This window comes from Pituophis catenifer, unplaced genomic scaffold (assembly GCF_029215685.1).
Source record: "Pituophis catenifer annectens isolate HBS135680 unplaced genomic scaffold, rPitCat1.0.hap2 SCAF_1, whole genome shotgun sequence".
Lineage (NCBI taxonomy): Eukaryota > Metazoa > Chordata > Lepidosauria > Squamata > Colubridae > Pituophis > Pituophis catenifer.
This window is the reverse complement of record NW_027256881.1, coordinates 19677704-19695480: the sequence shown is the minus strand read 5'-3', so window position 1 is coordinate 19695480 and position 17777 is coordinate 19677704. Positions and strand designations below refer to the sequence as shown.

General features: G+C 36.3%; 1 protein-coding gene across 1 annotated transcript; it reads left to right on the top strand.

Moving 5' to 3' along the window:
* The first annotated feature begins 5310 nt into the window (after positions 1-5310).
* Positions 5311-14411, top strand: ABHD11 (abhydrolase domain containing 11). Its single transcript, XM_070946357.1, has 6 exons — positions 5311-5433; positions 6992-7127; positions 9154-9327; positions 10561-10731; positions 11008-11189; positions 11718-14411. The coding sequence occupies exons 1-6, from the start codon at positions 5312-5314 to the stop codon at positions 11860-11862; spliced, it is 930 nt and encodes a 309-aa protein (XP_070802458.1). The 5' UTR covers position 5311; the 3' UTR covers positions 11863-14411.
* Positions 14412-17777: the final 3366 nt, after the last annotated feature.

Genomic DNA, 17777 nt, shown 5'->3' with positions numbered 1-17777 from the left:
GGAGCACATGACCGATACCAGGACAGATGGAAGATACTTGGCCCCAAGCCAACTTGCTGCCTGGCTGTAGTTTAACTCTTCAAAGGCAGCAGTTCTAATAGGGAACAATGGTGTGTGAGGACTGGAAAGGGACACAGGTCTCTGGATCTCTTGGATGAGGAAGGTCCCCATCTTCCATGTTTTCTTCACTACATTCTGCTGAAGTTTGTGACAGGATCATAATCATACCAAAGAGCAAAGCGCTACCGGTATTTTCCAGGTTGTGGAGGCTTTTCTTTTTTGACCTGTGAATCAGATAGCAACTAAACAAGAACAGAATGAGCCTGAAGATTAATGATTAGTAGTTCTGCAATCATGTATAGTAGTTGTTGGAGTTCCAGATATCTATGATCAATTATTATTTGTTAATGTCAAAGTTCTGTGGTAAAAATAAAATGGGTGTATCAAGTGGGGAAAACATGTACACTATTGTGGAATCTCTTGCTTGTACAGAATAGATGTGGTTTCAGAAGTCACATTCACATATTCAGAGGCAACTGCATTATCACTATTATCTAATTGGGTTCACACCACACACAAAAATCAGGTTAACAAACTGTAAGTGCTGCATTCACATGGCACATGATGCAAACAAATTATGGTTCAGCAGGATTGCTTGGCTAACATAACATGCTGAGGCAGTGGCTGAATTTCCACAAAACACTGAACTCTAAATTATCTAATTTAATGTTAACCTAGTTTAGCAGGTTGTATGAACCAGGCAGACTTCCACAGAAGGATGTTTTAGGGAGGAAATTTTAAAGTTTTGCTGTGGAAGGAGCTGGTAAGTTACAGAGAGACTAAAAAGTATTACATGGTCTATCAATCAGCTTCCACAGTTCCACAATATAAATTGGGCCAGTAAAATGTGTGAAAATTTAATGCACAGCAAAACAGCTGATTTATGAAAATGAGCAAATAATAATTCTATAGGACAGAAATGCGTGTTTATTCTTTCTCGCATTTTCAGCCTCCAAAGAATGCAGAAGACATTCTACTATACCTATAAATAAAAAAGTGGTATTAAACCCAATAGAACAGTGGTTCTCAACCTGTGGGTCGGGACCCCTTTGGGGGTCGAACGACCCTTTCACAGGGGTCGCCTAAGTCCATCGGAAAACACATATTTTCAATGGTTTTAGGAATAATTTTATGGTTGGGGTTCATCACAAAATGAGGAACTGTATTAAAGGATCACGGCATTAGGAAGGTTGAGAACCACTGCAATAGAAGTTTAGTTCAATCTGTACCATTGAATTTTGATGGCTGATTGCTGCAATCATGGGAGGTCATAAAGCAAAAAAACAAACAAACCCCAAGGTGCCTGCATGTGATTTATAAGCTTCAGACTACTGAGGAAGGTAACTCCATACCTGGATTAGACAGACCTCTAACCACTTTAATGCCACCCTTACAATGTATATAAGCCAGCCAAATCCTTCCAATAAACTTGTAAATGATCATGATTCATGACCATTCCAAATACATTCTCACTGCACAGATAGTTCCATTCCAAGTCAGGTTCAGCTCCTGATGGACAAATCCATATGATTTTTACATTTTTTGAAGCAGTTTTCCATTTTTCTTGTTCTAAGATTGATTTCCCAGTCTAAGATGTTCTGGTGACCTCAAATTCTTATACTAATCAAGCCCCATCTTGCTTAGCTCAGGCAATAATTGGATGTGTGCTGCCACCTGCTGAGACAAGCTCTTATTATATCTAGTTTGTAACTCCCTTCTGAATTAAAAAGCGGGAATTAGAAATGAAAATTAGGATTACGACACCCTCAAACAGTATAAGATTGTACCTCTAGTTTGTATTGTAAGTGCTACATAAAAATGGTAACACAGAGAATCCTGCTTCTTTGACAATATATTTTATTTGTGAAATAAGTGGCATTAGCTACTATCTATTAGCTATTTTTTTCTTTGAGAAAGAAAGTCAGTTTAATTCCATATATTACTGTCAACAGCTTCATGTATAGAAAGGCAGAAGCAGGAAGAATTTTCTATTCTTTTCCTCATGCAGGAAATGGATAATAATTAAAATAAAGTGGCCTCTTGCTTGCCTGAAAACTATTAATATTTATTATACTACTAATCCAGTCAATAACTAAAATCCTCTGGGAGAACTAAAAGTTAGTAAAAACATTTTTATATTTTATGTATATTAAATAAACACAAAGTAAATAGCATCACAGACAGCGTAAAGCCTACATTCATTTTTATGATATGGATTGGTCTTGCAATGCTGAACAAAACAGTCAATATTCAAATTATTTCCTTTACTAGAACATCTTTTTTAGAGATAATGGAGAATGAAAGGGCAAAGGGAAGAGCTTTGAACAATCACATTTGATTATTATTAATTTTTGGGGGGTATTTCCCTAGAACAGTGGTTCTCAAACATTTTGGTCTTAGTGTTAGCATTAAATGGAATTTTAGACTTCATTATTAGCCTTTTAATAAGGGTGTTATTAGTATTTTAACATGGCATCGATATTTCTTTTTGAAGTTCAGAAAAACATGTTTCTTTTTAATTGAAGTCATTTCTTCTTTTGATAGCAAGAACCAACCTTTTCAGCAACTAAACAATAGGGAGCATATTCTGGAGATCCTTGAATACAGACACTCCTCGATTTACAACTGTAATTCAGCCCAGGAATAAGATTGTTAAGTCACTATGGTTGTAAGTCAACATGACCGAAGTAATTTTCCAGACTTTTTTGCAGCAGTTGTTGAGAAAACGTGGTGGTCATTAAGCAAACATTGCAATTGTTAAATAAACATGCTGGTTGTTAAGTGACCCAGTTCATCTAAATGGGCATAGTTTGCAGGAAACTGACAAAAAAACCATCACAAATTGTGTTCATATGACCATGCCGCAACCAGTCATAAAACTGATCCGCCCAATATGCACTCATCAAACGTTAAGTGAGAACTAACTGAATACATGTTATATTATGAAAGATACCAATTGGACTGGAAGAAGATGACAAAGCCCATAAATTTGCCATTTGAGGAATATTTTCTAGGATCAATGTTTTCTACTGTTTAATTCTCATGTTTAAGAAATGCCTTACTGTTTGATTTGTTGCTTTCTGGCACATCACCTATAACAAATGTTAACATTTGTTTCTATACCCTATAAAAAGGTATAGATAACCCCCCCTCCATAGATACTTTTTTTTTTTTGCCTGAATTATTTGGTGATTTGTATTTTCGTGGCCAAAAAAACAACAACAAACCTTAGCAGAGGTAAACATGTTTTTCTCTCTCAAATTCAGGAAATAGTTCTTCAGCTCCACATAAACTTGTTGCCTGAGTTTCTAGGCGACATCAGGACCCTTTATATTCTTAAAAATGGTTGAGGACTCTAAAAAGCTTTGGTTTATGTGGATTATACCTATTGATATTTACTGAATTAGAAATTAAAACTAAATTTTTTTACAATATTTATTTGACTTCATGGACCACTTGAAAAGTGGTCACAGACCATCCAAGAAACAAATGTAGACAGAGATCAAGATCAAGATCTAAGAGAGGAGCATGGAAAGCAAGTCAAAAAAAAAAAGCATATCAATTAACGCATTGAAGCAGGCAAGAGATGATGGATAGATGATTATTATTATTATTTTAATCGTTTTGATTTGCCTTTTCTTCTCCCTCTCTTTCGCTTAAAGCATAGCAATTAAAAGTATTGAAGCGGGCAAGAGACGATGTATGGATGGTTTCTTTTCTTTTATGTTGTTGTTAGGAATTGCTCCTCCCTTTCTCTCTCTCTCTCTTTTCTTTTCTCTCTTTTTTTTAGGTAGATGACATAATTAGAAGTTAGAAAGGAAAGAAAGCAAAAGTATTTTAATGAAGGATGATACGATTAAAAGCTAGAATAGGTGATAGAAATAAGAGAAGGGGAATATAAATGTACACATTTTTATATAATGAAAGCAATAACAAGAGAAAACATGGAATAACTGAACAATGATAGATTGCAATCTAAGACAAATGCATATTATTTACCAGAAATATATAAGTTGATTGAATGTAATAATTATGATTAACTTTGATATTTTATTTGTATTAGACTGTATGACACCCAGATGTCACACTGTTCACGCATTGATTTGTTACACTTATAAAAATAAAAAACTTGATTTAAAAAAAAGAAAAGTGGTCACAGAGACATCCAGGCATACCCAGGCCACATCTCGGGAACGCCTTCCTGATTGGATTGGATTGAACTAAACTAATCTCAAAAAGGTGACTTCTCAGATGAGAGACTTCCGAGGAATACTGGGGATAAACATGAGATTGGGAAGTTGTGTATCTTGCGGAACAGAGCAATGGCATCGCACTTCAGCACCGCGGATATACACTGCTCAAAAAAATAAAGGGAACACAAGCAGAAGACATCCGAGATCTGAATGAATGAAATAGCCTTATTAAACACTTTGTTCGTTACATACAGTAGTCAGGGCCGGATTTAGATGAAAAGAGGCCCTAGGCTATTCCACTTATGAGGCCCTTTCACCTATAGTGAAAGTGTAATTTTAATTTTGCTAACAATTTGAATGTAGGCCCCTCTTGATCTTGAGGCCCTAGGCTGAAGCCTAGTTAGCCTATAGGAAAATCCGGCCCTGACAGTAGTTTTGTGTTCCCTTTAGTTGTTTGAGCAGTGTATAAACTACTGTATGTAACGAACAAAGTATTTAATAAGGCTATTTCATTCATTCAGATCTCGGATGTCTTCTGCTTGTGTTCCCTTTATTTTTTTGAGCACTATATTTGCCTGCAATCAACAGGCATGGATGGAGTTCAGTTTCCGACAGACTATCTGACTTGCGAAGAATCTTTTTTTCTTCTTCTAAGAATCCTATCCATCATAACGTTTTCCTGGATGTTTTATATGTATTTTACAAGTATTAGTTGAAAAAAAAGTGTTTTATGCAATTCCGAAACTTGGCTTTACAGTATTAGCAACCAAACACGAATAGGGGAATTCGTGGCTCCCTCTGGTGACAGACAAACGCCAGTGGGCGTGTCCCACAAAGCCGGAAGGGACAAGACGTTCGTATTACTTTCTTCTATGGCAGAGGTAAGGAACGGTACGGCCCTTTTATGACTTGTGGACTCCAACTCCCAGAATTCCTCAACCAGCATGAGAATCGATGATATCGGACACCTTAGCAACCGACCCGGAAGTAGATCTGTAGCTACGTCCCTTCATTAATTTTAGTCTCTTTGTCACCTTGGTGACCGCTACGCCCGGCCAATGATGCTTCGCGCTCTTGGATTTCCGCCTTCTCCGTTTCGCTGGCCGCGAGCCCAGACGCTTCGATGCCGCCTCAGTATCACAGCCCGGGAAAGAAGGGGTTTCGCCGGTCGTGCCACGATGTAAGAGCTCGGGAAGGGAGTGGAACTTGGAAAGGGGAGAGCGAACCTCCTGCAAAGGCTTGGCAGGTGCATGAAGCCTCCATGTTTCCGGTTGTGTCAGGATCATGGACCGGATGTAGTCATCATAGAGATGGAAAGGACAGCTGTAGATAGACATTAAAATGATGGCGTCCCAATAGCCTCCCCCTTTTTGGCGGTCAGCTGCGATGGGGCGGCAGAAATGGTCTCCATGAAAGTCAGACCAAACCTGACCTATTGCAGGGGAACAGAGAACCCCATATTGTTGCCATGTCCCCTCATATCCTGGTCCCCCTTCTGGATAATGTAACAGTAACAGTTGTGGAAGGGATCCTGGAGGTCATCTAGTCCAACCCCCCCTGCTTACGTAGGAGACCTATACTAGGGATTCGAACCGCCGAATTGCCGACTTTTCTAATCGACAAGCTGAGTGTCTTAGCCACTGAGCCACCTAGTTAGGTGATTTGTAAGGGTGACTTTTTGGAGCCCTGCAAACTAAGCCAACCACCACCAGTTAACAAGTCAAGCATATTTTCGTTTCCAGCTGTAAAAGAATAATGTTTCGTATCAACCTAAAATTTAAAGCAGGCCAGCTTCAAATGGCATCTCAAGGAAAAGTTACAGACATGGAAGTGGATAAATGAATATAAATAGTCATAAATCTATTCCTTAAACGACGTTTTTAAAATTTACCAACAATGCCATATTGCTGTTATTACATAGTTTGGTGTTTAGTTACAGTTATTCTCTCCTATTGTTCTTACCTATAATAGTTTGACAGTTCAATATGTTGATGTCTGATCTGTGTCAACAGGAGAAAGTTATGCATCTTTCATAACTGATTTTGTTTCATCCTAGAGTCTTCTTATATTTTTAGGGAGGCTTTTAGAGATTGTTCCTTAAAATGAAATTTGGTGGCCTTTCACCTGGAATTTGTGCAATGCCCCGTTGTTTCTTGTCCGAAATTCCTGTATAATAGTTACCAATTTGGTTGTAAAAGCCCATAAGATTACTACCAGTAGATGGCAGCATACAAATGCAGAATATTTTCAGCCGATTCTGTTTTTAAAATGCTATTTATTGATTCATTTGAAATGGATTTATGTTGATAGTAAGCTGCCTCAGAGACTCCTAAGGGGAAAGATGGAGCATCAATAACCAAAATCTTGTTTATGGTTTGCTTATTCTACCTTACTGGTCCTTATAGAAGCTTTCAGATTTTTCAAAGAAACCCACAAGCAGGGCACAAGTAAAATGACTTTTTTTTTTACAATAGAAGGTGACTTCCTAAAGAACCTTCCTGGAGATTCTTTTTAGCTAATAGTCATTCATAAATCTGTCCTTACATTCATTTGTCTTTATAAACCTTGTAAACCTTGCTACTAGTCTTAGCTGAAAAAATTAAGGCCATGGGATGGCAGCAAGGAGGGTTTCTACATATCTCGGTTACTATCTGCCACTTTGTGGTCATCCACATAATTGCAGTCCGAGTCTGCTAGCCTAACCATCAACTTGATCATGAATTTTGTTTTATTTATAGGCCAGTGCCTCTATCCTATGCCATTTTTGATGGACCCTCATCAGATCCTCCACTTGTTTTCCTGCATGGGCTGTTTGGAAGCAAATCCAATTTTTCATCCCTCGCAAAAAAGTTAGTGCTCCAAACTGGTCGCAAGGTGGGTAAAAGATGTATGGTCATCCAGAGAAGGGTTCCGACTGGTTTGCAAGTCAGTTGCTGCCAAAAACTAGCCATTTTTATGTTTATGTTTTATGTTTATACTGTACTCAGAAGTTCTTTTGCAGAATTTTGTATAACTTGAACAGAACATTCTAAAATATTTTTCAGTCTGTCTCAGGTGAGCCATATTTTTTTATGGTTTTTTAATGCAGCTCTAAATTCAATACAACGGAGAGTCTTTGTTCTTTCTAATGTCTCTTGCTGCAGCTTCATCATGTCTACTGTCTCATAAACAACCTCAAAACATTCAGACAGGATTAAGATAGTGTTGCAAACAAGAACAAGCGAAGTACATGTATATAATAGAAGGAGAACATTAATCAAAAACAAGGTGTTGAACCACAAAGCAGGTGTAGTCATTAGCTAAATGAGAAAGTAGAATTGAACTGATCTGAACTAAGAGTCCTCTAGATTTCTCTCATTAGATTTCATGCTCTGAGACAATAAGTACAAAAATATGAGCTTTCTGGATAATATTGGAAAGATTACAATAGTGCATAACACATCAAAATGAATCGTTCTGGATAACAAGATGGGTGGCATATATATTTAATAAATAAATAAAAATGAATAAAACAGAAGAAATGCAACTTTTTAAAAATTCTCAGATAATTTGTTCTGCTTTTTACAACACTGAATCTGCAGGTTATTCTGCTGATTTTTATAATTTGGTGACCTTAATACAAATCTTATGCAATGGTTTTTTTTTGGAAGTCTGCAAGCTTAGCTAAGATATATCTTTTCCCATGATTCATAATGAGTCCAGATTGGGCTGGAATTAAAGCCCAAAGCTCTAAATTAATCACTTCTTTTAAATCTTAGTTGGTTTTTGTCTCTCTCTCTTGCATAGTTTTAATATAAATATTATATTAATTATAGATTATAGTTATTATTTATTATTATTTATTGGATTTATATGCCACCCTCTCTCCGAAGGACTCAGGGCGGCTCACATCAATGAAACAATCCCAATAAATACAGATTAAAACATACTAAAACAGACTAAAAACCGATTTAAAACAGTAGACCCCATCAGTCCTGGCTAGGGCGTTTAAACAGTTAGGTCTTAAGCTCACAGCGGAAGGTACGAAGGTCGGGGGCCAGCCGAAGACCCATGGGAAGTTGATTCCAAGGGGTGGTGGGCACGGCCACAGAGAAGGCTCTACCCCTGGGGGTCGCCAGCCGACATTGTCTAGCCAACAGCACCCTGAGTAGGCCCTCTCTGTGGTAACACACCGGGCGATGGGAAGTCGATGCTGGTTGCAGGTGGTCCGACAGATATCCTGGGCCTAAGCCATGAAGGGCTTTATAAGTTAACACCAGCACCTTGAATCTCACCCGGAGGGCAACCGGCAACCAATGCAAGTCGCGCAGGAGAGGTGTAACATGGGAGTATCGGGATCCTTCCATTACAACCCGCGCGGCCACATTCTGCACCAGCTGAAGCCTCCGAATGGTCTTCAAGGGCAGTCCCAGGTAGTTATATTAAGTATTTAATATAAATATTAAAAACTATGCAAGAGAAACAAAAGCAAACTAGGAGAATCAACCTATTAAAAGGAGCTAAACTCCCCCTACAAGGCCTGGTTTGCTTCTTTGAAGAACTTCTTTGACCCAGAGCTGTTCCTGAATCTCTATGGGATGGAAATAGTAATTAAACTTTTCTGCAACTTCCTCAAATGTATGTATTGCAACAATTTCTGAGGTGGTCAGACCTGGTAATAATCATTTGTGCAATTGTGACATTATGTTTAAACTACTAGACTGCACGACTGTGCACTAAATGAGGCTACCTTGGAAGAATCTCCAGAAGGTTACTGGAAAATTCAACAGCTAGACTGTTCCTTGGTGGATCATCATAATTTCATTGAAATTATGTTTGAAATACAGTTCTGGAGATTCTTAAGTAAGTAAGGCCTTATCTTTGCCAACCTGCTGGCTTCCTTCTTCTCTTGCCCAGATAGGTGCTAACAGTAGATGCCCGCAACCATGGGGATAGCTCCCACAGCCCCATCATGACCTACGAAGCAATGAGTGCTGACATCCATCTCTTTCTGAACCAACTGCATCTCAGTAGGTGTGTCTTAATTGGCCACAGCATGGGCGGCAAGACAGCTATGGTATTCGCGCTACAATGGGTAAGCACCTCTGACTAGTTTCTTCTGGTATTTTACTGTTGATATTGGAGTAATAGGCCTTTTAGACAAAAGGGGAGTTGATTATTGAGAGAGGAGGAAAAGTAGATGCTTAGGACGTAGAAATATTTTATTACCAGAAATTTGTTTATAGGGATGAAGGGGGAACATGGAAGTTTGCATCCATTGCAATTAAAAGATTTGTACATAATAGATATCATAAACAGATGATGGATGAATGGATGCGTCAGGGAATCCTATAATACAATATTGTGAACAACAATATAACAATTTGTAATTTCTATGGATAGCTAATATAAAAACAAATCAATGACAGAACAAATTGATCCGGAGTTGCCACTTAAAGCACAAATCTGCAGGCTCAAATTATCATATTTGGAACACTATTTGAAGACCTAGCTCTCTAGACAAGTCTATAATACTGAGAAAGGTGAGAAGAAAGGGAAAATGAAAGGGACATTGGAAACCATTGGAAAACCTGGGGGGCCAGTTTGGAGACAAATGATATCAAATGATCTCATTTTGCATAATTTATGGTTTTACAATTCAGGGTGTTTGTGTGTGTGTGGGTGTATTTTGTCTCAAACCACAGCACACAAAAGGTGCTTTAAAAACATTTCCTCTATTCTTTTTTTTTAAATTAGCTACAAAATCCCAGGTTTAAACAGTTGTACAAGTTCAGAACACACAAACAGACAAGAACTGAAGTACCTCATAACGTACATACTGTATTTCAAATTAACAAGGACAGCCAACATGTAATTTTCTGGGATGGTAAAGTTAACAGTAATATAAAATTTGAAACAATTGTGAACTCAACAGACTTGTAGCCAATTTTACAATTTTAAAGTATAATTTCACATTTACTCTTTTAGTCCCTATACTCAGTTTGAAGAGCACAATGCAGAATAGGTGCAGCAACTGTTAGTCACAGTTGACCCATTCTCCTCTGGAAGAGGGGATAGGGGACATAGATTATAGTCAAACGTAAAGTTTTAAATCTCTTTTTTTCTGAAACACAATTGTCTTCTTACAATGTCTGTGATGGAAACTGAAACAGAATAAAAATTCTTGTCTGATACACTGAATCTGCCCCTGGCTTAGAATTCTTATTAGAGTCTAGGCTAGGGACTGGTGTGATAGCTCTTTCAGCCAATGATTCCTATGATCTCCCCCCCCCCCCCCAAAAAAAATAAAAAAATTGTTCCTTTGCAGCCGGAAGTGGTAGAGCGCTTAGTGTGTGTTGACATCAGTCCTAGCCAAACAAAAGATGTCAGTGGCTTTCAGAAGTTCATCGCTGCCATGAAAGCAGTGGATATCCCTAAAGGTATTCCTCGTTCCACTGCACGCCGTATGGCCGAAGAACAACTGCGCCCTACTATTCAGGTAAAGCATTTTTGTCAAAGAGCACACATTACATATTTTAGATCCAAACTACTTCACCTCTCTAAGTGAGGCGTGTGTGGCATTTTTTAAAAACAGAATATATCATTCTTCAGAGCTGGGCATGTATTGCAGTCTGATCATACTAAAGGGACAAAATGTAAATCAGTTTACCAAATTCAGCTTTATGTGGATGTACTCACACAAAATTACATGCGCAAGGATTATGTTTCACATTTAAGTCATCATCCCATTACTTTTACCTTTTTGTGTGTGTAGGAGCCAACCATCCTCTATTTTCTACTTACCAACCTAATGAATGCGGAGGACCAATTTGTATGGCGTGTGAATCTAGAGGCCATTTCACAGCATCTGAATGACCTCATGAGTTTTCCTGTCTTCCAGACATCTTATCTAGGGCCTACTCTCTTTCTTGGGGGTTCCAAATCTGGCTATATTAGGTAAGAGACTTGGAGCATCGTTTAAAATAATATCTGCAGGGTTGCAGCCTGAAGTCTTTTTACGTTGCATATCAAACACTTTCCAGTAAACAGTAGACTATAATCTACATCTCCCAAACGGTAAATTTGTCTTGCTGAGTGTCTGCAGATGATGTTTTTGAACATAGGCATCATTTAATCTGAATTGTATTTTGCACAGCTAAATCAAATGTATTTGGAAGTTTAGATCTGGTGGATGTTTCTACAATAGTCTTGCTGTTTAACTTTGGTTTCCAGAATGGTCTACCATTTCACCTTGCTTTTCAGGGTCAGTTGAAATCATCAGGTCCTTTTTCACTGAGTTTTTTTTTTTTTTACTTCCTTTTAGTTTCACTCCTTCACAAACAACTAGTTATCTTTATTTTATACACCAGTAGTACAAACAAGTTGTTTTATTATTATATTGATTGATATAATTTATATACTCCACAAAGTTCTTCTTGCAATTTTTCCTATTTTCTTCCCATTTCTGTATCTACTTTTCTGCAGTTCCAATAACTACCCTGAGATCAAACGACTCTTTCCTGATGCTGAAATCCAGCATATTCCTGATGCAGGGCACTGGGTTCATGCAGATCAACCCCAAGAATTCATCACTACCATTTGCGACTTCATTGCACTCCATCCACTCTAGGATTTCTGAACAGTTCCACACAAACTATCCTATCAAGATTGGAAGTTTTCTCCTTGGACTTAGTGTTGTATGTTGCTGATGGTCTCATTTCAAAAGCTCTGTGCAAGTGATCCATTCAAAGTTTCAGTCAAATTGTCAGTCCTTTCCCTGGTGATCTGCTGCTTGGAAGAGTTAGAAGTGGGAGTTAGAGAATGAGAGAAAAGAGAGATGTTAGAAAAAAGGAGCGTCAGAAAACAAAACTGAGGAGTCTTATTCAATTTTGGCTCTGGCTCAATTAACCGTTTGCTCCAGTTCTGCCAGTCATTCAATGCAGACTCCAAGTAGGTACACTTAATGGAATATGCCCTCAGGCTTCCCACTTCTGACCTAAATGAGCACATAGATATTGAGACACTCAGAATCTTACCCATTTATTCAACTAGATAGCATGTGATAAATAAGATAATCTACTTGTGGTTAACAGGTAACTCTAGTCTATGTATGTATATGTGTTTATTTATTTATTTAATGACCCTTTTAAAAAAAGGCAAACACCACGCTGACAAATTCATTGCTCCAGATGAGAAATAGATTTCACCCTCCAGTGTTTCTTAATTGTTCAGCCAGCCCCCAATCCATAATTCTTGATAACACTAGACATATAATCAAGGACACATGCTTCCTTAGACAATCTATATAGTAATAAAACTTTTGTTCCTGTAGCTTTTAACTGGGCAAAACAATGCATCACATAGCAGCTGTTTTTGAACCAAGAAACCGAAATCGGCTAACTTGCAGACTTAATCCAAAATCCAGGATCTATGACGCCCATGGAATTGAAACATGGTAAATTTTATAAAACAATTTATGATATAACATTATCATAAATCAGTTCAGAACTTACAGGTAGTCCTTTACTTACAACCATTTAGTGATGGTTCAAAGTTACAATACCACTGAAAAAAATGACTTATATAACTGTTTTTCACACTTAAAACCGTTGCAGCATTCCCATGGTCACACAATCAAAATTCAGACGCTTGGCAACTGATTCATATTTACGTCAATTGCAGTGTCTCGGGGTCATGTGATTACCTTTTGCGACCTTCTGACAAGTAAAGCCATTGGGGAAGTCAGATTTACTTTACAAGCGTGTTACTAACTTAACAACTGCAGTGGTTCATTTAACAACTCTGGCCAGAAAGGCTGCAAAATGGGGCAAAGCTCAACTGTCTCGCTTAGCAACAGAAATTTTGGGCTCAATTGTGGACGTACATCGAGGACTACCTGTAATGTGTCATAAAACATTTCCTGTGCTGATGTTTGACCATAGTATAGAGTTCAATGTGGACTATTCGCAAGGCAGATACATCTCTGAAAGTATCCCAACCTTTCCAGGGAAGACAGAATATTAGAAGCTTTGTCATTGTTGAAGACGTAATGAATTTGCAATGGCAACATCTCTGATGAAAGGATGACCCAGTGGGATCACAGGTTGTCTTGTACTTCTTTAAAAGTGATTGATCCAAAGTAATAACAACTCAGTCATAATCAACTCTTTAGGTTGCTGCTGGTCCTTGAAGATAAAAGAAAGAAAACGGATAAGTTTCAGCTATATATTTTTTGCTATTGTTTGGATTATTTAGCAGGCTTTTAAATATGAGTTACTTACTTAAAGCCTATTTTTGTGCTTGTTGTAATTGAATACCACTTTTAAAAGGAATCCATGGTAAGGAGGTTTTGAGCATTTTGCATACTCAGTAATTGTGATACTGACAATATTTGATAATGTGACAGTATTTGTGATATTTATGAATTGGTATTCTGTTACAACACAATTCCTGACGTCTCCTGTCCTCAATTGTACTCATCTTCTATAGTCTTTTCCAGCAATTTGCAAATTGCCCAACTTTTTTAGTAGAATTTTAACCAATGTAAGGTTAAAAAATGTTTCTCTTCTCAGTCTTGGCAACCAGCAAGACTGCCTTTAAATGGCTTCATGCATTTTGCAGAATTATTACTAATGTTATTATCACTGGATCTTTTTCCTGCCTTTTTTATATATAATTCAACGTGGCAAATGTAGATAATACAAGTACTCCTCAATTTATGGCCTTAGATTAGTGACCATTCAAACTTACAAGAGACCCTAAAAATGGAAACTGGTTTTGAAATTCTTTTTTTTTTTGAAAAAAGTTTTATTTTAGATTAAAATAAAAAATAAATTAAAAAAAACAACATAAAAATATCATCCTTACAAACAATTACAGACAGCGTCTCAATCGGTTAAAATCATTTCGTGCTTACAATTTTCCAGATCTCATCATATAACAATTATTCTTTACTTAAACTGAAGATAAATATTTAAGCATTTCATATATGCTATCTCGTCTCCATACTTTTTTGTCAAACCATTGATAAAATATCTCCCATATCAAATAATATTGTTTATCTTCATGTTCTCTTATTTCAAATGTCAATCTACTCATTTTAGGACAATCCAACATTTTCATAATTTCTTCATCAGTAATTATCTTTTCTCCTTTCCAGTTTTTGGCAAATACAATTCTGGCCGCTGTTAAAATGTACACAATTAAGTATTGTAATTCTTTATTAAATGTCTCTGGTAAAATTCCTAATAAAAATATTTCTGGTTTAAAGTCAATATGTGTCTTTGTCATTTTTTCTAACCACGTATGTATTTTAGTTCAAAATCTCCTTGCTTCCACGCCTGTCCACCACATATGGTAGTACGATCCTGGAGTTTGATGACACTTCCAACATTTCTCCGATTTATTCTTAAACATCTTGGCTATTCTCGTCGGGGGTAAATGCCACCTGTAAAATATCTTATATAAATTCTCTTTATATGCTGTTGACATTGTCATTTTGTAATTATGTAACCACAATTTTTGCCATTTCTATAAATCAATACTCTAACCAAATTTTTCCCCCATGCTATCATTGATTCTTTGACTTGTTCTTCTTCTAATTTTACTTCAAATAAATATCCATATAACTTTTTAATTATATGGTCATCTGAACCCATTAATATCTTGTCTAAACCAGTCGAAATACTATAAATACCTTCTTGTTTAAAATCTTCTCGATATCCAGAAAGTATTTGCATGTATAAAAACCAATCTATCTTAATTCCCTGATCTAAGTTTTGTTTCAATTTAAGTTCACCCTTTTCATCCAATAGTTCATTATATCTAACAATTTGCTCCCCTCTAAATACCACTGGATAAGAAAAGGCTTCAATTGTAGATACCCAGAGTGAAATCTTCAAGTAATGGTATTTTTTAATCTTCTCCCATGTCCAAAATAAAGCTTCACGTATCTGATGTCTTCTAAAATACCCCTGAATTTTAGTTCCCTTTATACCATAAGAAAGCATGCCATCCCATCAGCAAATCATGTCCCTCCAAATTTAATAATCTAGTGTTTTTCAATGTTACTCATTCTTTAATCCACATTAAACAAACAGCTTGATAGTATAATTCAAAATTCGGTAATCCAAAACCACCCCTCATTTTAGCATCTTGTAACAGTTTTGAGTTTTATCCTTGCCTTCTTTCCCTGCCAAACATTTCAAAACCATTTTATTTAAGTCTGCAAAAAATTCCTTACCCAGCTTTACAGGAATCGTCTGAAAAAGATACAAGATTCTAGGTAAAATATTCATCTTAATAGTTGCAATTCTACCAATCAAAGATAGCTGCAAGTTTCCCGATTTCACCAGCTCCTGTCCTATCTGTTGCTTGAGCTTATTATAATTATTTTCTTTAAGAGAACTACATCTTGCTGTTAATTGAATCCCCAAGTATTTTACCTTATTTGTGACCTGCATTTTAAGAGATCTCCCTCAGTTCTTCTTCTTTTTTTTAACATATTTTTGGTCATTATCTTCGTCTTCTCTTTATTAATTTTCAAACCAGCAACCTCCCCAAATTCACCTATTTTTTCTGTCAATTTATTTATTGATGTTAATGGTTCTTCAATAATAAAAACCAGGTCATCAGCAAAAGCTTGTAATTTATATTCTTCCTTTCTAATTTTCATTCCTTTTATCTCTTTTTCTTCTCTCACATTTCTATTCAACACTTCCAACGTCACTATAAATAGCAATGGGGATAAGGGACATCCTTGTCGAGTATCTTTTTCTATTTCAATAGCATCAGTCAATTCTCCATTAATCATTACCTTTGCCATCTGCTTCGTATATATAGCTTCAATTCCCTGAATAAATTTCTTTCCAAAGCCCATCTCTTCCATTTGTAACATCATAAATTGCCAATTCACATTGTCAAATGCTTTTTGTGCGTCTAAAAATACCAAGGCCATTTGTTTTTCAAGGTGCGCTTCATAATATTCTAGTGTATTCAAAATTATTCTTATATTGTCTCTAATTTGTCTTTTTGGAAGAAATCCATTTTGATCTGGATGTATAAAGTTATTCAAGTATCTTTTAAGTCTTTCTGCCAGTATTGAAGCAAAGATTTTATAGTCCGAATTTAGCAGGGATATAGGCCTATAGTTTTTAACTTGCTGTGGGTCTGTGTCTTCTTTATGAATCAGTGTGATATAAGCCTCAATCCATGATTGGGGTATTGTTTTATTTATCATTACTTCATTCATAACATCCAAAAGTGGGAAGCATAAGGATTCTTGTAATGTCTTATAATATTCAACAGGCAAATCATCTGGTCCTGGTGTCTTTCCATTTTTTTGTTTCTTAATTGCTTCTGTTAGTTCCATCATTGTTATATGCCCATTTAGCATTTCTTCAGTGTCCTTGGGGATCAAAGGTAGTTTTGCGTTCTGTAGGTATTTTTTAACTTTCCCCTCTTCAACCTGCTCTCTTTTATAAAGTTGCCTATAATATTCTTGTATTATTTTTCCCATCTCTTTGTTTCCAAATTTACTTTGTCCTTGGTCGTCAATCAGTTGCATTTTTTTTTTATTCCCTTTCTTTTTTCAATTTATATGCTAGCCACCTTCCTGGTTTATTTGCATTTTCAAAATAATTCTGTTTAGCACTTCTTATTTTTTGGGCTAGTTCTTCTTTCTCCAGGAAATCCATTTTATGTTTTAGCATATCCATTTTTATTTTTACATCTTTCTTATGTGGATCTTTCTGGAGTTCCTTTTCAAATCTCTTATATTCATTCTTTAATATTGTAAAAGTTTGTCTTTTTTTCACATTCCTTTGCTTTATATAATCTATTATTATACCTCTAGCGTAGGCCTTCATTGTATCCCAACGGTTTTGTATCAATGTATCTTTCTTTTTATTCTCCTTAAAGAAAAACTCCAGCTCTCTTTGCATTTTCTGTACAAATTCTTTTTCTTTTAAAATTGTATTATTCAAAGTCCATCTAGCTTTCCTTTTTTGACCTTTCCAAGCTACTATCACTGGATTATGGTCAGCCCATAAGTTAATGTCTATTTCCACCTGTTCAATTTTCGGAATCAAGTCCATTGTTGTCCATATCATATTTAACCTGGATCAAGATGAGTGCCTGTTTGAGTAGAAAGTGTATTGTCTATTCTTCCCATTTCTAACTCTCCATATAACTTTCAAATTTATTTCCTCTGTCATTTTAAAGAAAGAATTTGGCAGTGTTTTTCTATTATGCTTATGCTTATTATTTAGCAGGCTTTTAAATATGAGTTATTTACTTAAGGCCTATTTTTCTGCTTGTTATAATTGAATACCACTTTTAAAAGGAATCCATGGTAAGGAGGTTTTGAGCATTTTGCATACTCAGTAATTGTAATACTGACAATATTTGATAATGTGACAGTATTTGTGATATTTATGAATTGGTATTCTGTTACAACACAATTCCTGACGTCTCCTGTCCTCAATTGTACCCATCTTCTATAGTCTTTTCCAGCAATTTGCAAATTGCCTAACTTTTTTAGTAGAA